The 24,906-nt window shown below is 40.8% G+C and overlaps 1 protein-coding gene and 1 long non-coding RNA gene across 2 annotated transcripts; both read right to left on the bottom strand.

The window, feature by feature from the left end:
• Window positions 1–1,133: 1,133 nt before the first annotated feature.
• LOC139442060 (uncharacterized) lies at window positions 1,134–3,926 on the bottom strand. Its single transcript, XR_011651689.1, has 3 exons — window positions 3,797–3,926; window positions 3,578–3,667; window positions 1,134–1,214 (listed from the first exon to the last, which is right to left on the bottom strand). It is a non-coding gene; the product is annotated as an uncharacterized lncRNA (long non-coding RNA).
• A 6,114-nt stretch (window positions 3,927–10,040) lies between these two features.
• LOC139442059 (cystatin-POGU1-like) lies at window positions 10,041–14,292 on the bottom strand. Its single transcript, XM_071222843.1, has 5 exons — window positions 13,964–14,292; window positions 12,188–12,241; window positions 11,434–11,664; window positions 11,284–11,337; window positions 10,041–10,252 (listed from the first exon to the last, which is right to left on the bottom strand). The coding sequence occupies exons 1-5, from the start codon at window positions 14,147–14,149 to the stop codon at window positions 10,148–10,150; spliced, it is 630 nt and encodes a 209-aa protein (XP_071078944.1). The 5' UTR covers window positions 14,150–14,292; the 3' UTR covers window positions 10,041–10,147.
• Window positions 14,293–24,906: the final 10,614 nt, after the last annotated feature.

Genomic DNA, 24,906 nt, shown 5'->3' with positions numbered 1-24,906 from the left:
ACGTAATTCAAACTTAACGTATCGCCTTTATTTGGTCGGAACAAAATCAGAAAATGCACTTTTGCGTAACTGGATGGAAGGAGCACTGCTTACCTTTTTGCGAAAACCTGTTGTCGTCACTGAATGTCATATAATTTTCACACTTTATTTCACCTTCAATGTCACCCAAACATATGTAAGAAGAAATCCCTATGTGTGTACAGGGGGTATATGGGGTACGAAGTCTCTAATATCAGCCATAAGCGTGCTGTTGGGGAAACCTATTGTGGATGTGGCTGTTGCTGAAGAATTATTTGTCCACATGGGAACTCAAATCGAATCAAATCGCATTGCATCATATTAAAGGTCACCGGATCAGTGTGCTTACAAACTGCCTCCTCGAGTTCATAAATAAAATACAACTAAAAGTTTGACAGAAAGCCATTCACTTGTACCACATGTTTCTGCGTTTATTTCAGGTAAACATTTGACTTTCCTTTGCATGTATTTGTGATGGGTGTAACCGATTGGAAAGGATACGATGTAACCCTGCCTGTTTGCATATTGACATTACCATCTCGTCCTATCGGGTGTACATTTATAATCAGATTATTGGTCACAATGCAGAAATACAGACTGGCAGATTTTATTCAGTATAAGGTCAACTGCCCCAAATACACACAGTATAGTTATTGTCATTGTATAAATTACAGTATTGAAACATAATATGAGCTTGTGTCATATTTTGTCAATGATTTGCTTCTGTTTTTGTTTACATGATAAATAAACACTAAGTCTCTATTCGTTGAGATTATTATTGTAGGAAAATGGATACAGATTTGTTTAATAAATCTACATTATATACCTTCTTCTTATTGTTATACAAGTGTGACATTTGAGATTAATAGAGATTTGAATCGTTTATGAAACCTTTGGTGTTGATCTTTCAGATGCATAACTGCATAACATGTACTATCTGACGTATCTCCGTTTGTAAACATATATAAATTAATTAACACTGCTTCTCATGCAAATGATATCCTGAATGCATATTCGTAACACATGAAATACTAGTTAAAGTTAACACAGCTGGTACAATCAAATAGTATTTAGTGCAAAATGTTTATTTGTTAACAAAAACATGAACTATGAAAAATAACAACACTATATATTGACAAGAAAACAGCAAATCATTTGAAGTAGAGTGCACAGTCCGTGGACAGGTTTGAACCCATCTGAAAAGATATTCAAACACACAATAAATAAAATGTCAGCTTCAAATCATTTTCGGTAGTGAAGAGGAAACAAGTGTTTCTTTTTAAAATTTGCTTAAAACGTTCTGATAATTATAAATGTGGAATGCATTCCTGACACAAAACACCTTCATCTGACAGATGTTCTTTGTCCGACCAGAAGATTTATACACAAAGAAAAAGTAAAGCACACCCTGATATATTTCATTATTGTTTGGTTTCAATATTTGTAACAGTCATGATAGATATAACTACGGGAAGAATTATGTTGAAGATGAATTATGGAGAAGATGCACCATGCATGACGAAAGCTCACGTGCCATGCATGGTATGCCGAGTGCAGCATGCTACCCTCGAGTATCTCTAAAAGCAGTATATCTAAACGTTAAAATTGCTTTCTTAAGCTCGGTTTTAAACAGTTATTCCATGACATTGTGTGACCATGGCTCGAAGGCGATTATCAAACGCCACAAGACAGTCGAGAAACATGCTCAGACCTCCTTCTTTGTCGCATACGCCGAGAACCCTTTTTAACAAGTACTCGTCTGAAACAGCTGTGGTTGCCCAATCGTCGTTTCAGCACCAGAAACGTCAGGAACCGAGTGAAAGCAGCAGGACTGAGGACTAGACGAGTCATAAAGCGTCCCTTGTTCAGAGATCACTACACAGCTACTCGTTTAGCATGGTGTATTGCGCGACAAATCTGGAATCTGAGAGCTTGGAGACGGATCCATTGGTCAGACGAAAGTCGCTTTCTGCTCCACGTCACAGATGGAACATCCAGAGTTTGGAGGCACCGGAACGCGGCCTACACCCCCAGGAACATAAAACCGACTGTTGCATATGGAGGGGGCTCGGTAATGGTTTGGGGGTATATCTCTCATGATTGCAGGTTGGATTTGGTCACTATAAGGGGCAACTTAACTGGGGATCAGTACATCCGGGACGTTTTGAGGCAAGTCGTTCCTCATTTTGACAACCATGTTTTTCTTAACATGTTTGGGATATTCTGGGGCGGCACATACCGGCACGAGATCCTCTTGTACAAGATTTACGCCAATTGGAAGCAGCATTGCATCAGGAGTGGTTGTTGTTGACCCATCAACAGATCCAACGTCTGACTGGAGACATGAGACGTAGGGTGGAATGCTTCATCCGGGCACGTGGCTGTTATATATCCGCTACTGATCTGTTTCACGTGTCATGTCAAGCATCTTTCCGAGGCAAGAGAGTTTACTGACTATGAAAGTCCAGTTTCCACCCTTGCCGAATTAGGCTGCTATTTTGGAGTTAGATTTTGGCTGGACTAACGAGTCTATGCGTAGACCAACAAAATCGCGCACCGAAATCGAAATCCGGTTCGTAGAGTGTCATGCAGATTTCGGTCGACTGCAGGATTTACAAAGCATGTGCACCGCTAACTTGTTGTCAACAGATATTTTCTAAATCTTTTCATGTTTTTAATCAAGGTGCTCACGTGATTTGATGCGCTTCGCGATGTAAGACTCGTTTTATCACAATATAGATCTTGATTATCGATCAGATAGTCTTGACTGGGCGCCACCGTTTTCTTTGAAACAAATGCAAGTGATACGAGAGTTTGAATCTGATTGGTCGATAGGAGAGCCTTAGAAAGGACATAACTCGATCGAGCCCAGGAATTCCAGCCTAGTTCGGCAAGGGTGGAAACTGGACTTTTAAAGTCAGTTAACTCTCTTGCCTCGGGAAGATGCATGTCAAGCAGAGACTTTAAGGAACATTTTCACATGAAACATCAAACGTAGCTCGTTTACTTAATTCTGCAGCTACCTACCTTTTTAGGTATTGTCTCAGGTCAAAAACAGTACATGATGTTTTTGTCAGTAAATTTCAATCACAACTCTCAAATATTTTCTTTATTTGTTGTCAAATGTTTGTTCTATACAATGACATTGGTATCGTCCAGCTCCTGTGGTCAGTCATCCCATGCCAAGATTTTTGCCATTTGTCATGGTTCATAAATATGTGAGTGCTTAACATTTTTCTTTTTGTATATATGTGTAACAGAAGGAGTGCTTATCTAGGAAAGGTTATCACTAATGACCTGGAGCAAGGCACGCGTTTAGAGAATAACTGTGAGTTACGAGGAAGAATTGGTAAGTTTGAGTTGCGAGCAGGTTATTCTAAATATTACATGTAGTTTGTTTTTGACGTCATGAACCACCGGCATCTTTACAAACAATGAAAACAAAGGAACAATTGGGAAAAACAAACCAATCAGAATTAAGCAAATAATGTTCAGTGAGATTAACTGAAAATACTATCCTCTATCTCTGTGTCCCTATGGGTAAAACAATATAGCAAACCTAGGCCAGTTGTCCACATGAGTCGGATACCAGCTGATATTTAGGATCACTCCATGCCTGGTACCACACCGACACCGTGCACGTCATATGCTGCAGCAAAGAAACAAAGACTCACCAACCTAAATAACAAAGACTTAATAAAACAAAACAAACCATCACGAGAAATCTTATTTTCCCCGACACCTTGTTCTGAAGAACATGGCCCTTATCTCTGTTTACCTGGGGCATGCTGTTGCTGGCGGGACAATCGGTGATTCCTTTGCCGGTGCTGTCGCCGTTGTTCATGCAAGAGGATGTCACAAGGTGAAGGTCAAACGAGTACTTGATGCCAGCCACAACCTGTAGACAGTCAAATTAATCTTCAACAACAGAATAACATGACCTTACATCAAATACAACACCTAGAGGATTCGATAGTGTGGGCTACCAAAGGTTATATCTTTGGAGCAATCATTAGGCGTTCCTTGTATTCCAACATGAACACACACAAATAGCCCGGTTTCATGTAAACGGCCTTAAAGAGTGATAATTTGATGTTAAGGCTTAAGAGGACCATATATTTGCCTAATATTTCATATAATCATGCTGAGGGGTAGATCATTTCATTTCACGGTCTATGACGTCTATGTTAACAAAACTAAAGAGAGTGTATAAATACGTTAATTTTTTATATGACTTCTTATATTGTACTGCGTGTCCAGAAGTGCGGATACCAACAGTGTATATTCCTAATGGAAGACGACCTGTGAAGATCCAGGTTAGAATAGGTCTTCAACAACCCATGCTTGTCGTAAGAGGCGACCATGCTTGTCGTACGAGGCTACTAACTGGATCGCATGGTCAGGTTCCATCCATACCAATCAGAGATCACACCACAATTTTAGAACAAGTTATTTCGTTGAATTGGTTGATACATGTCATCATGTCCCAAATGCGTGAATTGATGCTCGTGCTATCAATCACTGGATTGTCTGTTCCAGACTCGATGATTTAGAGACCGCCGTCATATAGTTTGACTATTGCTGAGTATGGTGTTTAACAACAATCAAACAAAACAGAATTTTTAGAAACTTAAAGACGTCGTGCGTTTGAATCCATTTCTTTGACACATACATTAATGGGTATAATGTGATGATTGTAGATCTACACGCAGAAAAACGTTCCAAACATAGTATTTGAAAAATGTATTTCCATTAACTGTTCTTCAATACTATCCTATGCATTATTGAATAATGACACACATTAACAGAAACGTCCTTACTTGTTTTCTGGCGTTAACGACTTTGACCAGAGAGCTCTGTTCTCCTTGAAGTCCGTTGATCTCCGAGACAGCGAAGTTGGCCACTTCCTGAATCTCTGTACAGTTGACGTCCACAGCAGTGGCCCCCCCCCCCCCCCCCCCCCCCCAACAACAACAACAACATAAAGTATATCACCCTCAAACCACCCTCAAACCACCCTCAAAATGTATCTGATATCTTTCAGAAAATGTCATAAAACAGGACTCACCTTAATACGTATGGATGTAGTTCACTCCAGCAACAACCTGAAACGTTTGAGGGTGTAGAGAGACACACAAGTTTCCCCCTTGTTCGCTGTGTGTACTGAGTTTATAATTATGTACTGCTTAAGAAATAACTTATGTAAAAGGCAACCTCTTACAATATTTGTCGCAGAAATATCATGATTGCATGCTGCTTCTGGTATAGGCCTGATACATTACCATTTTCCTTGACACAAGTAAGCTTTGGTTATGGGACATGTATACAGCCAAACGATCTTGTAGAATTATGAGTAATATCAACATATGTCAAGTCAATGCTGGCCTTACTTGAGTTTTGGCTGAGATTATTTGTTCCATGCTGTTCTGGGAACCTTGCAGTCCGTTGATCTCGCCCAAGGCAAAGTTGGCCATGTTCAGTACTTCAAGTTGTGAGGTCACCAAGACCAATACGTACCTGTTTACTATTAGGTACTCCGACTCTTCCACCTTCAATTCGAGCAGGATATGGTAGTATCAAGATTGATATGTACATGCGACAAATAGGCTGCGTGTCATCGCTGTGGTGGCAATTGTGCAGACAGTTCTGAGTGTGTTAAAGATCCCTCATGTGTGAATTGTGGCGGTAACCATGTTTCCTCGTCAAAAGAATGTCCAATATGTAAACGTGAGTCAAAGGTTGTAAAAGTCAAACATGACCGGAACATCTCTTTTCAGGATGCTAAGAAGATTGTTTTAGATGAAGAACAGTGTGTTCGAAATTCTTACTCTGCAGCTGTTTAACGACCAAATTCACGGCCTGTTCCCTGGCCTGTTTCACACACTACTGTCGGATGTCAGACACATGGACCACAACGGAATCACCTGAAATACTTTTACTTTCTGCTAATTCAGCAACTGTTTTAGAAACTGCCAGTTCTCATACACCTACCCCCAAACCAGCTAAGAAATCAAATGCAAATGTTGACTACTCAAACAACAAAGGCAAATCAGACGGTCTCCCTAAGGGTCATAGAGATCCTGTTACTATGTTTAATAGGTTTGGTGTGTTCGAGGACATGGATGTGTCTTCTCCACAAAACACACGAGCCATTCCCCTAGGAAAAAACGCTGTGACCGGTCTCCTGTCATTGCACCTTAATGCATAGAAACACAATTATACAATGGAACTGTCGAGGGCTTAGGGCGAATTTTGATGAGGTTAAACTTCTATCTAAAGAATTTAATCCCGTCTTCAAGAAACATATTTAAGAGCATGTGATAATCTTGACTTCCGTCAATATCATATGTTTCATCCACATCCGAAGGTTACAAATGGTAAAAGAACGGGTGGTGCCAGTTTACTCGTTCGGCAAGGAACATTACACGGTGCTGTACCACTAAATACCAACCTACAGGCGGTTGCAGTACGATTAACTCTGCATATCACTATTACTTTATGTTCTCTGTATTTACCCCCATCCACTGCACTTCAGATAAAAGATTTAGATACTCTTATCACCTAACTTCCTAAGCCATTTTTGCTTATGGACGATCGTAATGCTCACAACCCATTATGGGGTTCGGGTGATCAAAATCATAAAGGGAAAATACTTGAAAAGTTGCTCCAGAAGCATGATCTCTGTCTATTTAATGATGGTAGCATCACGTATTTACATCCAGCGACTGGTACTTACTCAGCTCTTGATTTAGCCTTTGCTGAATAGTCTCTTTGGGATGAGTTCTCATGGTCAGTACATGATGACCTATGTGGGAGTGATCATTTCCCAACCATACTCAAAACTATCGTTCGTTGTCAGGACCCACCCATTACTAAATGGAAACTTAACAGGGGAGATTGGCAAACCTTTAGTACCATGTACAGTGATGAATTGACCTTTGAAAATTTCATTGATGATTCTGATCAGATCAGGTCAGTTTCGGATAAATTAATTAACATTTCCACAGAAACCATCCCCAAGACCTCGACAAATCCAAATGTAAAAACACCATGGTATAATGATGATTGTAGAAAAGCTAGGAAAAATAGGAAAAAGCCTGAAAGAGTGTTTAATAAACACCCCACGGCCAATAATTTAAACTGCTTACGAATGTCAAGAGCAAAGGCTCGTAGAACAATTAAACAAAATAAACGTACAAGCTGGAAAATGTTTGTTTCGAAAATAAATTCTCGTACCCCTCTTATTAAAGTATGGAATATGATAAGAAAGACCAAAGGAAATGTCTCAGAAAAATATTCAGCATATACAATCTAATCATGATGTATTGACATCAAAACAGGATATTGCTAATAAGTTGGCAGAAACGTTCAGCCAAAATTCCTTATCTGCCAACTATGACCCACAATTTCCAAAATCTGAATTTTCGGTCTGATAGTTCAGAGGATTACAACGAATCCTTTTCCTTGACTGAGTTACAAGAGGCTTTGAACAAGCCTCATGATACAGCTTCCGGTCCAGATGACGTACATTATCAATTTTTGAAACATCTTAGTGAGCCTTCTCTTTTAACCCTTTTATCCATATTTAAAAGTGTATGGGAAAATGGTAACTTCTCACCTTCCTGGCATGAGGCTACTATAATATCTGTGCCTAAACCAGGTAAGGATCACACAGATTCTTCTAATTACAGACCTATAGCTCTGACTAGTTGTCTCTGTAAAACCATGGAACGGATGATCAACCGGCGTTACGTTTAGTTTCTTGAATCAAATAATCTGATTACTCTGACATTCAGTGTGGTTTTAGACACCAGTGGCGCACCATCGATCATCTTGTCCGATTGGAATCATTTGTAAGGAATGCCTTTGTAAACAAGCAGCATGCGTCGATCCTTTTTTATCTTGAGAAGGCTTACGATACCACATGGAAGTATGGTATATTAAAAGATCTCCTCGACATGGGTATACGTCGTCGTATGCCTGACTTCATCATTCGCTTTTTAGAAGGTAGAAAATTTAAAGTTAGAGTATGCTCCCCATTGTCTGAGATATATGATCAGGAAATGGGGGTCCCTCAGGGCAGTATTTTATCAGTGACACTTTTTAGCAAAAAAATCAACAATCTTGCTAAAGTTTTAAATGAAAATATTAGTGGTTCGTTGTTTATTGACGACTTTAATGTTTCATGCCGTGGTGCAAATATGAAAACCATTGAGAGACATTTAAAACTTTGTCTCAAGAAAATACAATAATGTGCCTTAGAAAATGGTTTTAAATTTTCCAAAACTAAAACCTGCTGTGTTCTTTTTTGCAACAAACGGAAACTGCATAAAGATCCAGAATTAACTTTAAATAATATTCCAATAAAAGTGGTCAAAGAAACCAAGTTTTGTGGCATTACCTTTGATCAAAAGTTATCATATATACCTCACATTAAAAATCTTAAAGCTAGATGTTTGAAAGCGCTTGACATTTTAAAGGTAGTGTCAAATACTAGATAGGGTTGTGATAAAGAAACACTATTACATCTCTATAGAACTTTGATAAGGTCTAAACTTGATTACGGCTGCTTCATTTATGGTTCAGCTCGTAAATCATACATTCGAGTACTTGACACTATTCACCATCAGGGACTTCGGTTGTGTCTTGGAGCATTTAGGACATCGCCAATTGACAGTCTATATGTGGAAGCCAATGAACCCAGTCTTAGCCTAAGAGGAACTGGCATTACTATATATTATATATATAACCTCCGCTCCAATCCTTCTAATCCAGCATTTAACAATATCTTCCATGCTCCATATCAGTATTTATATATCAGAAATCCAAACACAATCCCACCACTTGGACATTCGCATGCAATCCCATATCAAGGATGCCCATATATATCTCGCTGCCATTGTCGAATACAAAATGTCAGAAATGCCTCATTGGCAATCGATTCAACCTGATGTTAATTTAGAATTACCGAACCTGAAGAAGAAGTCTGACACTAATCAATTATGAAGAACCGATATTCCTCTTATACCAGTATTTACACTGATGGTTCAAAAGATGGTGAAAAGGTGTCTGCTGCAGCTGTTGCTAACAAGTATACAGTGTCTATACGTATAACTGACGAAAGCTCGATATTTACGGCAGAAGCTCAGGCTATATTATTAGCTTTGCAATATACTGAACAGTCTTCTAAAAGCAGTTTTCTCATATTATCTGATAGTTTGTCCCAGGCAATCAAAAATCGAAAAGTGGATCAACCATTTTTAGTTGAAATTTTAAGGTGTCATCTCAATTTATCCGTGGCTGGAAAAGATATAATTTTTTGTTGGCTGGCCAGTCATGTTGGCATCAGTGGCAACTGTAAAGCAGATTATATCGTCATGGTGAAGTTGTTTTACAGCGGTGCCGCCATTGGCCACAGTTATTATACACATTCATTTTTATTGAAGGGTGAAGATTACGGAAGCGAAGTAGGGCCATGGTGAAAATATTTTTTGTCTCAGTATCTCCTACGTAGGACTTAGTATCTCCTACGTAGGACTTAGTATCTCCTACGTAGGACTTAGTATGGACTAGAATTACTATCTCCTACAAAGGAGATAGGAAGTCCTACGAAGGAGATACTAAGCCCTACGTATAAGATATTAAGTCGAACGTAGGAGATACTAAGTCGTACGTAGTAGATAAGTGATTCTTGGCCATACTAAGTCCTACGTAGGAGATACAAAGACAAAACAATTCACCGTGGCCGTACTACGCTTCCATAGAAGATCCACCTTTTTGTATATCTTGCCATAGCCCTCTTACTATGAAGCACATTCTGATGGAATGTGTTGATTTTGCACTTGTCAGACAACGTTTTTATGATAATGTTCATACCTTATCTGAACTTTTTACCACAGTTTCTAATCACTTGATTTTAGCGTATTTAAAGGAAATCAAATTCTCTATGATAAAATACGGATTTTTACCTGAACAGTCAATCTTTTACCTCTGAATGTGATACATGACTGAGATTTTAGTGATTTTCAACATCACTTTTATTGAATTGGTTGATATATGATTACAACAAAAGACATTTCTCGCCGCGAATACCTGCAAAATTGCTGATGCGGCGTTAAGCAATATTCATTCACTCACTCCCGTTCCACTTGGTGGCGCTGGTGCAGCTATTGCGGGTCAACTCGGTCATTTGGGTCCAAGGCTGGTCCCAGATGGTCACGTCACAGATCTGGGTCTGAAACACAGTCATCCATTACACGACCAGGACGAGTGGTTAGATGTAGTGACTGGACACAGTGATCCATTACACGACCAGGACGAGTGGTTAGATGTATTGACTGGGCACGGTGATCCATTACACGACCAGGACGAGTGGTTAGATGTATTGACTGGACACAGTCATCCATTACACGACCAGGACGAGTGGTTAGATGTATTGACTGGACACGGTGATCCATTACACGACCAGGACGAGTAGTAAGATGTATTGACTGGACACGGTGATCCATTACACGACCAGGACGAGTAGTAAGATGTATTGACTGGACACAGTGATCCATTACACGACCAGGACGAGTAGTTAGATGTATTGACTGGACACGGTGATCCATTACACGACCAGGACGAGTAGTAAGATGTATTGACTGGACACAGTGATCCATTACACGACCAGGACGAGTAGTTAGATGTATTGACTGGACACGGTGATCCATTACACGACCAGGACGAGTAGTAAGATGTATTGACTGGACACAGTGATCCATTACACGACCAGGACGAGTAGTTAGATGTATTGACTGGACACAGTCATCCATTACACGACCAGGACGAGTAGTTAGATGTATTGACTGGACACGGTGATCCATTACACGACCAGGACGAGTAGTTAGATGTATTGACTGGACACAGTGATCCATTACACGACCAGGACGAGTAGTAAGATGTATTGACTGGACACGGTGATCCATTACACGACCAGGACGAGTAGTTAGATGTATTGACTGGACACGGTGATCCATTACACGACCAGGACGAGTGGTTAGATGTATTGACTGGACACAGTGATCCATTACACGACCAGGACGAGTGGTTAGATGTATTGGTTGGAATTAGCTCAGCTTCAGTTTTCGCCATTCATGGCACATTGCCGAGAAAACTCCAAATATATTAGGTTTGTGAAACCCTCTTCTTTGTCTAACAAATACTCATAAGACTATTAGACATAAGAAATCCCTGCTAATCCACATTATTCCATATGAGACATACCTGGGTTCCATCGATCAGGCGGATCTTCAGAATGTAGTTGGTGCCAGCAACCACCTGAAATATGATAAGATTGTTGTTTTGACGCCAGAGTAAACTCTCTTAATAATGAAATATAAACAAATGACAAATTATATCGGCCTTCTAACACACCTGGGTCTTGGCAGAGATGACTTGGTCCAGACTGTTTTGGGCCCCCTGTAGGCCGTTCAGTGTAGTCACAGCAAAGGTCGCCATCCTCTGGATATCTGCACGGTTGACATCGACGGGGGTTGGAGCACCAACAAGCACGGCCCGCTTGCTGCGTGTAGTACATGCATGATGGGTAACGCGCTTGTCGTTCAGCCATGCACGTGACCAGATGGTGACAGTGCAGATCTGGGTCTAGAACACATGACCGCAATTGTGTCATAAGGATTTAAAAAAAGAAAATTAAATCAAACACAATCGCCATATGGATGGGATATTGTTCAAAGCGGCGTAATCGGCTTTGACCCTACTCGTCTGCAACACTTCGCGGGACCCTAAAACACCCCTATCTGCGTCCCATGGAATCGTCTGGACCAACAAGGACAGAAGCAACAACAGTTGGGATGGTGTCTCCAGATGTTGATGGGCAGCAGACGTAGTGAATGAGAGAGCAATAATAACTATCAACTATTCATGTACATCGACGAATGCTTGTTTTTTACCAGTGGGATGTCCACACAGAGAAGTGTGTGTGTGTGAGTGTGTGTGTGTGTGTGTGTGGGGGGGGGGGGGGGGGGGTCACGGGTCTTTACATACCGGAATACAACGGATAGTCCGTGAGCGATGAAATCTTAAGAGCTGAGTCACCCAATAATGAGGACATGTAAGCTTAGTGAGTGCAGGCATATCAATGTGTAAAAATCTGAAGAGAACTCACCTGCTGTCCGTTCTGTATCTCGAGGGTCAGTAAGTAGTTGACGCCAGAGACTACCTGTGAAGAAGAAGAAGAAAAAAAACCTCAGCAGCTGAAACACAACTCTCGTGTTCCGAACTCGGATATGGCGAAGTAAAGGCCAATTATAATATTACTTCAAATTATCAACATTGGAAAACATAGTACAGAATCACACGCATTATAGGAAGCGGTGCAATTCCCCCCGGTGTCGTTGATAAACAGTGAATGTTGTTTAACGTCGCAATTAGCAGTTTCCCAGCAATGTTATGACGATTGTAATTAATCGTGTTTGAACCAGGCAAACCAGTAAGCGATAGCATGAGCAACGATCCGCTATCGGGGCCTGATGGCACGCGGTCAGAGCTTGACCAAACCCTCCTGTTGGCTCTTAAACCAAGCTTGGGATGCAGGAGACCTAATCTCCCCCAGCGTCCTCACCAGGCTCCCAACAAATAAAAATAAGGCTGTAATAAGTATGACAATAATAAAAAGACCAACCCCTGGATTTACATGAAATGCGTTAGTTCTCAGAATAGATTATGTTTAGTTGAGTCAAATATACAATTTAATTTATTTTTATATGATGACACCCTAATATATCTTTTTTTTATTCACGGTGCCTAAATTCAATCCCCAAATAGTTTATTGTCCACTTTTTTATAAGCATAAAATCTATTTTTTCCCCAAAAACAAATCCTTTGATAACATCAATGTACGCTTTGGAGGTAAAACATTTGAACACCATTTCTGCTCCCCTACTTGCTGATCTGGTTCTGTATGCATATAAATCAGAGTTTCTCGTCGGATTGGTAAAGTTAAAAAAAAGGAAATTTACAAAAGAGGTTTAACTTTAGCTTCAGGTATATCGATGATCTGATGTTGTTCGATAACAATCAAATAGCAGACTCGGTGACTTGTAGGTCATCGTATCATACTATCAACCACAGGACTGTCTGACCAAGACTCGGTGACTAGTAGGTCATCGCACCATACTATCACCCACAGGACTGTCTGGCCAAGACTCGGTGACTAGTAGGTCATCGTACCATGCTATCAACCACAGGACTGTCTGGCCTAGACTCGGTGAATAGTAGGTCATCGTACCATACTATCAACCACAGGACTGTCTGGCCAAGACTCGTTGACTTGTAGTTCATCGTATCATACTATCAACCACAGGACTGTCTGGCCTAGACTCGGTGACTTGTAGGACATCGTACCATACTATAGAAGCTGTTTGATTCAGGTTGCAACATTCAGTTTCTCAGTTAAGCTTTCAAAATATTTTATGGTAGACACACATGAAGTACATTTCCAAATTTGACGCATCAGTGACAAGAATGATGTCTGATGCAATTCCCTATTTTGACTTGTCCCGTGTTTTGGTTTTTTAAGGTGAACAATTTACTTGCCTTTGCATGTGTTTGTGACGGTTGCCACCGGTGGGGCATGTCACGCTCCCCTTTTCGCGAACACCTGGTATCATCACTATTTGATAGTGATTCATAAACAGATACTTATGATACACTCGGAATCATACAATCAACTCTGCTTTTTGGCAGGCATGTCTTATAAATATGGAAAATAGATTGTCGCTTATATCTACACCGCTCTTAGCAATATTCTAACAATATCACGGCGGAGGACACTAGAAATGAGCCATTTCAGGACTCGAACCCGAGCCTTCACTTTATCCACTAGGCTACCCCGCCGTCCCTATTTAATGCAGAGGTAAAAAAAAGGCATTTTGACACCTACTTGAGTTTTAGCATCCACGACAGACACCAGAGTATTCTGTGACCCGAGGAGCGTGTTCAGCTGGGTTAGGGCGAAGCTTGCCATCTGCTGAATGTCGTCCCTGTTCACGTCGACAGCCATGGGTCCCCCCATGAGTTGAGACGTGGCTAGTGGTAACACCACAAGGACCAGAGCTAGCATGTTCATTCTTTGTGTAAGTAAAGTGGAACTATAAGCCCTACGGATATTGACTCCTATATATATGTAAAAACCGTCCCACGTTCAGCTATTGCGTCCCAAGGTTGGTTGTGTGTGTGTGCGTGGTGATTGTCGTCTACTGTGTCAGGTGACTCACGGCCACCGAGGTCAGCGACTACGTTTCCTGTTGCTTAATATGTATATAATACTTTCTACATGGCAGATGAAATGTCAACACAGCACATATCTTAATAACACCACGTATAATTGATCATTGCGAGAATTTCATAACACCATTAAACGTTTATATATGGTGACAAAAAACAGTAAAACATTTGATAGCTTCATTGTTCATTTAAATGTCTTTTTTATCTTATTATAATCAAGTCTTCTTTTCAAATGCCTTTGAATTAAATCAGGATAAAGGTGAGGTGAAATGGGGTTTAACGTCGCGTCCAAAATTATTGCACTTATAAAGCGACGTGCATGCACGTGTATCTGTGTGTGTGGCTGCTTGTACTAGTCCGGACTGATGCCGATTTACAGTGCTAGTTCACTGAGATACCAAGCTGCAGTTTAACATGAATACCCCACTCAGACACAGTAAACTGACTCCGAGCCGACCAGTCCTTGTTTTAGCCCCTTATGCCGAGCGCCAGACAGGGTAACAACAAGTACTACCTCCTTCGTCGGGCAGTTAATGGAAGACCTCGAGCTTCTTCAAATGATAATGCCCTGAAAAATAGTGTTACCGTTATTATAGCTAAAATGGATGGAATTTTATCAAATAAAAAGAAACAACAACCTCGGTTTTGAAACACTTACTGCAATCAACACGAATGTCACTGACCACATTTTACAAATATGGAAACGTCATAAAACAAATGCTGGACTACCACCTTGATGACGTCACTATAATACGTGACGTCATTTTCTCTACCCTATGACGTCACCTAACAACGGGCTTGATAATGGCCCGTCGTCAAGCAATATGAGGGTATTATCAAGTTACAGTGGTCCGCTCATTTCTGATAACGTGCGGGCGGTTTAATGATAATTCTATCCATTTTAGCTATAATATCTTTTAACGTATTTTGGAATGACGCGGCCGGGGATCGAACCCCGGATCTTCCGCTCTCCGGGCGGACGCTCTACCACTGGATCACGGAGGCGGCCTATAACAGGAGGAGTGAGTGGGTTTGGTTTGACGCCGCTTTTAGCAATATTCCAGCAATATCACGGCGGGGGACACCAGAAATGGGCTTCACACATTGTACCCATGTCGGGAATCGAACCCGGGTCTTCGGCGTGACGAGCGAAAGCTTTAACCACTAGGCTACCCGACCGCCCCTATAACAGGAGGAAACTGGCTCAGTGGTGACACTTGTTATCTGTAGATATGTTTCTAGGGGAGAAGTTTGTTGTCGGTGCTAGTCTTATCACTGACGTAGATCTAACCGTGTTGTTGTATGGGCTTGTGACGAAGAAAACATGGTCGTCATTTCACAGTACATAGATAAAACATACTCCAAATCTTGTTTTAAATATATAGGTCACTTAGAGCTGATAATTGGGGAACTTAACTCGGAGGACGGATCATTGCCACTTGTTCTGTGGATTATTATTATCCATACGCAATGAAGACTAACATCTAGAATCTGAAATGAAAATATTTTACAGAAATAAACAGTTGCTAAATTATCTTAATGAAATACAATAACAAGGAGCCCAGAGACTCTCTTCATTTTCAGATTCTGCATGGGCTGTATAGGATATACAGTAAACTACGGTTATAACGAACACGCTTATAACGAACTAACGGATATAACGAAATAACTTTTTAGTCCAGACTATATGCTGTAGTTATGCTGTATATATGCCCATAACGAATTACGGTTATAACGAACTTAAATTACTAATCCCTTTGAGTTCGTTAAAACCGTAGTTTACTGTATGTGTTTCAGGGTCTGTATGGCAGACTATAAACAATGGTGCAGTGTTGAATAGAGGTTAGCTCCCTCTTAAAAGCTTTTGACACGAACTTTAAAATACAAAAATGATGTTAAAAAAACATGCATATTTGGTTTAACCATATTTTATTCAACTCTACTTGAAAGGGATAGGTAAACAGGTCCGACTGGCTTACTGGCTATACTGCTCCCTGTTACATGATTACATTTTGCTAGACATCAAAACTTTAAGGTCAAGAAACAATACAGAGTAAAAAGACCATTCATGTTACCAAGACTACAGTCATTAGATATAACCTTAATATATAGTCATAGGTCTACCACTATTTTCTATGAAATCATGGACAGACATAAGCACGTTGTGGTTGACATCTCTTGTTAAATTCCTGTTACTCTACAATACCCCCCACCCTTTTTTTTTTTTGGAAAAAAATCTTTATTTCTGTATAAATTACCACCAAAGACAATAAATAGACCAAAATTGAGCACCCCCCCCCCCCCCCCCCCTTTTAAAAAAAAGCTGTATCCGCCCATGCATAGTGCTTCTACTCTTACGATACGTAGGACAAGTAAAGAGTGAGTGAGCGAACACTTTCACCACTGGGCCACCCGACCGCCCCATGACAAGTAAAGAAGTGCAGTGGCGACTCCAAATATAAATCGCACTGACAGTCTGTCTTGCTGAAATATTTTAAATGTGTTTCAACTTTATAGTTTGTTTGTTTGTTTGTTGTTTAACGCCGCACTCAGCAATATTCCAGCTATATGACGGCGGTCTGTAAATAATCAAGTCTGGACCAGACAATCCAGTCATTGACATTATGAGCATCGATCTACGCAATTCAGATCGATGACATGCATCAACCAAGTCGGCGAGCCTGACCACCCGACCCCGTTAGTCGCCTCTTACGACAAGCATATTCGCCTTTTACGGCAAGCTTTGGTTGCTGAAGTATTCTACCCGGGTCTTCAACTGTATAGACGAGCATGGACAATTTGACATTATCGAGTACCGTCTAAGTATATACAAGTTTCAGAAGTATCCAATTCCATTTTAAAACCTGCTGTGCCTGCTATATACTTAACATCATCCGCTAACAGATTACAAGCATGTCAATCCCACAGAGAAACGTCACTGAATTGTTCTGTAATGATAGAATATCAAGTAAAAGCTGCATTAGAACTTCATCTTCTTATCGGTGAATCGCGGTACTGATACACACGATATGGGATATCATTGTTAGGTTTTGGTGACATATGTCTGTCTGGAACTACACGTTTAATCGCAGGTGTTAATAAGGCGTTGGCAAACCTACCAATGTTTCCATTGCGCCTTTAATATAGCATGCTCTTCTTACATGATTTCACCTTTTCGCGAACACCTGGTGTCATCACTATTTGATAGTGATTCATAAACACATGTTCATGATCAGTCGAAATCGTTCAATGGACTCTGCTTTTAGTAAAAAAAATCTTACTTTATGGTATTTCTTATGGTTTTGTCGCTTTAATTCAGGTGCAATCTTCAAATGTCATCGTGACAACTAGTATGTATGTTCTGATTCTGCTATATAGGAAAGATCGTGTTCCTGGCATGTACCATGTTATAGCGGCATAGTTTATCAGCGTGTTTGTGTCTACATGAGAATGTTATTCCAGCCTGTGATGACAGAATGTTATACAACATTGCAATACCATAATGCTGACTAAGCAGAATTACAGTTGTTCCCATTGACGTATTGCTCTCTCGTCACTTCTTCCATAAGACATATAGCGACAGTTGATGTTATCTATTATTATCAACTAAAGTCACTTACTTGACTTTGGCCTGAAATATTATTACTTTTGGACCTGTAAATAAACAGTTTCTTCCTTGTTTGTGAGAGTCAAGAAGGCCAGATCTGTACATAGAATAACGTTATTTCCTGGTCGGAGTCTTTAGTGGGCTGGGCCGTATGACGCGAATAAAGGATGGTTATTACTGAATGCATTTAAACAAAGGGATGAGTCCGGTTTATGGAAAGAAGTTTATGTCTGATAGTCCTATCTTTGTCAACCGGGGAAATATCTACGACTGTCGTTACTTTCTATTTCAACCCACTTTAAGCTGGCACGTTGTGATATAACAGATTTTAAACTCACTTTTCCGGTATATCGCCCACGAGTGTACACGCTGAGACTAAGTACATTTCCGTAAACAGGTATTTCGTGAAAAAATCTCATGAAGGACACAGTTAAGTTACACTAGTAAACAAACCTTCATCATTTTCATAGTTTGAAATATCCTTTTTCCTGCATGGACGAGAAACCTAGACACACATTTAGGGGTGGGAGCATTTGGATGTGAGGGTGAGTTGGGGAGGATGGGGGTTGGGATGTGAGGTTGGGTTAGGTTCAGAGTTAAGAATAATGCATGGTGAAGAAAATTGCCTCCTATTGATTATTAATTACCAATGCCTGGAACACTGCACGCCTCTGTTTCATATAATAATTACATGGTGTATTAAATAAAATATATCACACTATCAACCACAGAACTGTCTGGCCAAGACACGGTGACCTGTAGGTCATCGTACCATACTATTAACTACAGGACTGTCTGGCCAAGACTCGTTTACTTGTAGGTCATCGTTCCATACTATCAACCACAGGACTGTCTGGCCAAGACTCGTTGACTTGTAGTTCATCGTATCATAATATCAACCATAGGACTGTCTGGCCAAGACACGGTGATTTGTAGGTCATCGTACCATACTATCAACCACAGGACTGTCTCGCCAAAACTCGGTGACCTGTAGGTCATCGTACCATACTATCAACCACAGGACTGTCTGGCCAAGACTCGTTGACTTGTAGTTCATCGTTCCATACTATCAACCACAGGACTGTCTGGCCAAGATTCGGTGACTTGTAGTTCATTGTACCATACCATCAACCACAGGACTGCCTGGCCCAGACTGTCGTCATGAAATATTGCTAACGGTGTTAGAACTTTAAAGGAATTTATTCTTTCTCAAATTTTAGACGGACCGAGCAATATATACACTCACTGATATTGTCAGCCAGCCACGCCATGTCGTCCCATGTCTCCCATTGTCATGTGGCTTCAAGGTTTCAGATAGCATATTTCGTTTTAAGACAAATTGCATTTGATGTCTATAAAATGTTCCATTTCAATTATCTATCCTCGGTTTTAGAAACATTAACTATCAAATACCTTTTCTTGGCGCTAACCAGAGAGGTCTGTGCCTCTTGGAGTCCGTTTGCCTCCGTGAGAGCGCAGTTGGCTACTTCCTGAATCTCTACTAACATTTTACCAGGACAAAGATATAATCGTGGTTCGTTACAGTAAACTACGGTTATAACGAACTAAAAGGGACCACTAATTTTAGTTCGTTATAATCGTGGTTCGTTACAGGCACATATACAGCAAATGGGCGGGACCCCAAAACATTTCGTAATATCCGTCAGTTCGGTATAAGCGTGTTCGTCATAAACGTAGTTTACTGTAGGATCCAGATGGCGCAAACAACACACACTGTTCTGAGTACTGTGTCATATTTATTGAGCTCGTTCCCGTTTTGAATGTTCCCAAGCAAGAGACAAACCTGACCAAGCGACCATGGGTTACCAGGCCGAAGGACAGCATATCTTCGCTAGATCTCCAGAATGGCTTACTAAATGTGACGTCATCAGCTTCATACGCATTTGGTCTTAGCACCACGACTATCGTAAGACTATGTTAAAATATGGCAGTTGCGATCATCTTAGCGCTAAGATTGCTTTGTACAAGTGGGCCCAGGACTAATGGTTACTGTATCAAAGAGTACTTTTTTCTTTTTTCATGGGGCAGGGCGAGGTTGGGTGTGGTACGGGGAGTTTTTTGTGTGTTTTCAGCATGTTTGTAACATTTGCAGGTACATATATTAATTGGGCGGGTATTAGTGCACAGAAACGTCACAATTGAAATCAATATTACAGGTCAACCATTCAGGATGGTATTTTGCTACATATTATTGTTCCACATATATTTATCATCATGGCAACGCCACACTCCTCACTGTAAACTGTCCCTAACCAACAGCTTGTGCCATGATGGTCTGCACGTTCATTGTATATGTTCGGGATAATCGGGTATTCGGGACTCAGCAGTGTGGTGCGCGGGACTCATATATATTTGTACTTGGTACGCAGATACAACGTTTTTAAAAAAATATTTGTGTACGAAAAAGTTTCCTATATATAGTTCAATAACGGAAAAAAACACGAAATTACGAGAAAAAATCAAAATTTTGAGTTTTTGTACATAAACTTGAAATAACGAGAAAATAGTCGTAGTAACGAGAAAAAATCGAAATTTCGAGTTTTTGTAATAAACTTGAAATAACAAGAAAATAATAGAAATTACGAGAAAATAATCGAAGTAAAGAGAGAAAAAACTCGAAGCAACGAGAAAATAATTGAAATTACGAAAATATAATCGAAATGATTTAAATATAAATATATATGCTACCAAAGTGGCACGTTTAGGCTTTCGTAGGATTCAGGGGTGAAAGCAAATTAGACTAAGATTGTAAAATATGATGATATTTGGGATTCAGGGGTGGAGGGGTGGCATCATCAATTTTACCCCGTGAGTTGCTCAAACATCATGATTGAGTGTTGTTTCGTAGTTATGTTCAGTTCTTTTTGTGACGTTTTGGGGACTTTCAGTGAATACATGTACAATGCTTTTACCAGTATCGTTCGTTGTTTGTGTATACATGAATCAAGCGTTGCTAGGAATCCAAATACATACGCCTGTTGTATCATACCCCTGCTAAAATATAGACCAGGCTCGTCATTTACATTCATGGGAGTATTACAGCAGGCATGTCTACTCATTTGTGAATTAGAATAAATAAACATTGCTCAGAACTCTGGCATATAAAAATATGAACCCACTGCGTCATTCAAGAGACAATACTGTTACAATCAGATAGTTCCAAGCCACCAAATGGCATACAGCTTACAAGGCCGTACTTTTAAGGTTACTTTTCACATCACTGCGTATTATCTGAGTCAACTGACAAATACATCTATGTTATTCAAGCAAAACAAACTTGATATTTTCACACGCGCAGAACCAAAACATGCATTTAGCGCCAGACAAATACAATTACATCAAAACAAGGAAGTGCAAACCCTCCCATCCCTACATATTTACCTATCGTGTGTATTTGTTATGGTAAGACATTGTACACTGCTGTCTGTGTTGCGTCGCCATTGGTGTTTGCTTTACACTAACAATGATGTCCTGTCGTGAAAATACCGGGAAAAAGAATTTAAACTTAAAAAATGAAACAAAGAAAGAAAGGTTATACGATGGTTGCAAAGTTGTGTTGGGTCTTCAATGTTTGCAGTGTTTCAAAAACAGTTTTCAGCCGTTTTTCGTCTTGATAATGTTTGTAATTTTTTGGTCAAATCCGAATTTCACGTGTTAGGAACCGGGTTTTCTCTCGCTTCTCTTGATATTAACCATGCATTACTTCGGGGTTTCCTCCTATATCAAGCAGACACGCCGTCATATAACTGGAATACTGTTCAAAGCGGTATCACTCTTGATACTAACCAGTTGTTTGCAGCCTCATCATACTGGGAGCATGCATGATGACTGAGCAGCCTCGCACCTAGTTCGTTAGCCGTTAACATAAGAATCATCACAGATGGGTGATCAACTCAGTAACAATGTTAGAAATTAACACCACCATTAGGTTTGTAATACAGTTGACACTGGCCAAGTACTCTACCTGGCGTAGACACAACCTGTAACCGCTAGATGGCTGCAATGTTACCCATGTGATGCTAAATGTTGATTCATGCAACTCAGTTCAGTGATTGGTGAATCGGAAAATAACCTTATAACCTTATAACCTTAGGCGGTATTCGGGGGTCTATTTAGAGGGTAACCGGGATTCATCAGTGCAGTACGTGGTATTCGGGGGTCTGTTTAGAGGGTATCCGGGATTCATCAGTGCAGTACGTGGTATTCGGGGGTCTAGAGGGTATCCGGGATTCATCAGTGCACTACGTGGTATTCGAGGGTCTATTTGGAGGGTATTCGGGATTCAATGTGGTACGCGGTATTCGGGGGTCTAGAGGGTGTCCGGGATTCATCAGTGCAGTACGCGTTATTTTGGGGTCTGTTTAGAGGGTATTCGGGATTCATCAGTGTATTACGCGGTGTTCGGGGGTCTATTTAGAGGGTATCCGGGATTCCATCAGTGCTGTACGCGGTATTTGGGGGTCTGAGTAGGGGGTATTCGGGATCCAGCAGTGTAGCACGCGGTATTCGGGGGTCTATTTAGAGGGTATTCGGAATTCAGTGCAGTACGCGGTATTCGGGGGTCTATTTAGAGGGTATTCGGGAATCAGTGTGGTACGCGGTATTCGGGGGTCTATTTAGAGGGTATTCGGGACTATAAATATAATCGTATTTGGTTGGCAGATTCAAACAATTTTAAAAATCCTTTTTATACCCTCTAAACAGACCCCCAAATATATATATATATATTTATATATTTTTAAACTAATTTTACTTCAAATCCCACCCTTTTATGACCTGCGACTGACATTCTGCCTATGTAAAGTTGTTGTGTTAAGTTGTATTCGGGGTTCAGGGGTGAGCAAGTGAGACTCGGAGTTAGATGGTATTCGGGATTCAGGAAAGGAGGTTGTGGAAATCAGACAGGACATTTTCGCTTCGGAAGGTCATCCAGCTTATCGAAACTTTATATCGACGACCTTTTATGTTATTATCAGTACTCGTAGTAAATAATGATTATTCGGTCATATTTCACAGATATATATTGCAACCTTTTTTATAACGAGGTCGACATTATTTGTAGCAATAATCAGCCTCACTGCAGGCCAATAAAACATATCCTGTCAACACGAATCCACTTTGCGTACTGAGAAAATTATTAACACAGTCTGGTGACGTCACTTCTTGTTTTTTAAACGATACGTGGCCAGTGCAATATAAGCCATGCAACACGAGAGTATACCATGCCTCACTAGCTTACATAATATGAAAGTTAAATGCACTTCTGGTCAGATGGTATCACTTCTAACGGAAAAAAACCATGTTTGTTCCCATATTGGAGATCGTTTTTAGCCTCTTCGCAAATCTAGGTGTCATCATTGGTGTGAACACTTATGCCAGGTTTCAACTTTGATGTTTACAGGCGAGACGACCACGTGACTGTGAGTGAGTGAGTATGGTTTTACGCCGCTTTTAGCAATATTCCAGCAACATCACGGCGGGGGGCACCAGAAATGGGCTTCACACATTGTACCCATGTCGGGAATCGATGCCGGGTCTTCGGCGTGACGACCGAACGCTTTAACCACTAGGCTACCCGACCGCCCCCAGGTGACTGTGAGTCAGGTGAGTGAGGTGTGTTAAATGCCGCTGGGAACAGGCTGGCTAAACGTGAATACTTTACAGCTAAATAATTACGATGGGACATGAAATGTGTACGTGTGTGTGTATGAGATTGCAAGACTGTGTGTGTGTGTGTGTGTGTGCGTGCGTGCGTGCGTGCGTGCGTGCGTGCGCGTGCGTGTGTGTGCGTGCGTGGGTATGTATGAGTGTATGTTTGTGTGTGTGTGTGCGCTTGCGTGCGTGCGTGTGTATGAGAGAGTGAGAGTGTGCATGTGTGTGCGTGCCTGTATAATGTGTGCTCGCGTGCATATGAGAGTGAGAAAGCGTATGTCTACGTACGTGTGTACGAATGTGTGTGTGTGTGTGCGCGCGCGTGTGCGTGCGCACGTGTAAAGATAATTTTCTTTTCTGTTATGCCACATTCGATTACCCTGTCTGCCATCTTAGAGGCGCATGATCTTAAAGTGTGTGACACATGAGCTGTAATTGTTTGAATCACATGGTGTTTCTTCACCACTTCCGGGCAGAGACTGGTACGTTTGCCCTCTAAACGAGACTTGACACATAATTCCCTCATGTGGTTTGTTAAAAAAGGAAACACGTGACTTCAAAGCTCAACTGAACAGTTGTGGAGTATTACACTTGATTGAAAACAGCATACATTTCTACACGACATGTATCCCCACTGCATGAGTATTAAATTACACAGTCATACCTCAATACAACCCGCATTTGGCTGCGTCATGTGCGTTGAGGTCAAAAAGTACTTCATCAGAACTGCCATGGAAGCGCAGCGGTACAAGAAGGTCAGGGGTTGAAGTTGTGTCAAAAACAATATAAAATACCTTCTGCATACCAAATTTGATAATTATATATGCAAATGGTTCAATAATTAAACAAAAAAGGTACATGTTCGGAACATCAATGCAAAGTTTAGCTTCATAGGCCTTCATAGTTTACAACAGACAGACAACGCGCCAACTGTTAGTTCACGTGAGGTCAAAGGTACTTAAGTGACCCTCGTGTGCCGAAATACATTGTAACAACCTCAATAATGTGTGGTCTTGTTAGATAATGGGAGATAAACGGCACTGAACTTGTAAACAAACGTGAACCGAAAAAACCCCATCTGGTCATAGAGTACAGCGAGGCAGAAGGGCGACATATTGTTTGAACAAAAGGACCCCTGTATGCCTGGTCGGCCCGTCCAGCAGATAGAGTGGTGACCAAGTCTGACCTACTTGTGAGTGAGTGAGTGTTGCGCCGCTTTGGCGTGATTCGATAAACCACGATAAGTCAATTGACTGTCAGGACACCCAGGGGGTGGTAGACGTATACCAGCTGAGCACGAGTATGGTTCTGACAAACCA

This window comes from Haliotis cracherodii, unplaced genomic scaffold (genome assembly GCF_022045235.1).
Source record: "Haliotis cracherodii isolate W230 unplaced genomic scaffold, xgHalCrac1.p SCAF_5, whole genome shotgun sequence".
Lineage (NCBI taxonomy): Eukaryota > Metazoa > Mollusca > Gastropoda > Lepetellida > Haliotidae > Haliotis > Haliotis cracherodii.
This window is presented reverse-complemented; position numbering and strand designations above follow the sequence as displayed.

What these genes read in the sequence shown, in the direction of transcription:
- LOC139442059 (XM_071222843.1), bottom strand. Translation starts at nt 14,149, where the DNA reads ATGAACATGCTAGCTCTGGTCCTTGTGGTGTTACCACTAGCCACGTCT. An exon ending in AGATACAGAACGGACAGCAG is followed by an intron (nt 11,665 to 12,187) that starts GTGAGTTCTCTT and finishes CATGTGTTCTAG; the next exon opens with ACCCAGATCTGCACTGTCAC. An exon ending in TCATCTCTGCCAAGACCCAG is followed by an intron (nt 11,338 to 11,433) that starts GTGTGTTAGAAG and finishes ATCATATTTCAG; the next exon opens with GTGGTTGCTGGCACCAACTA.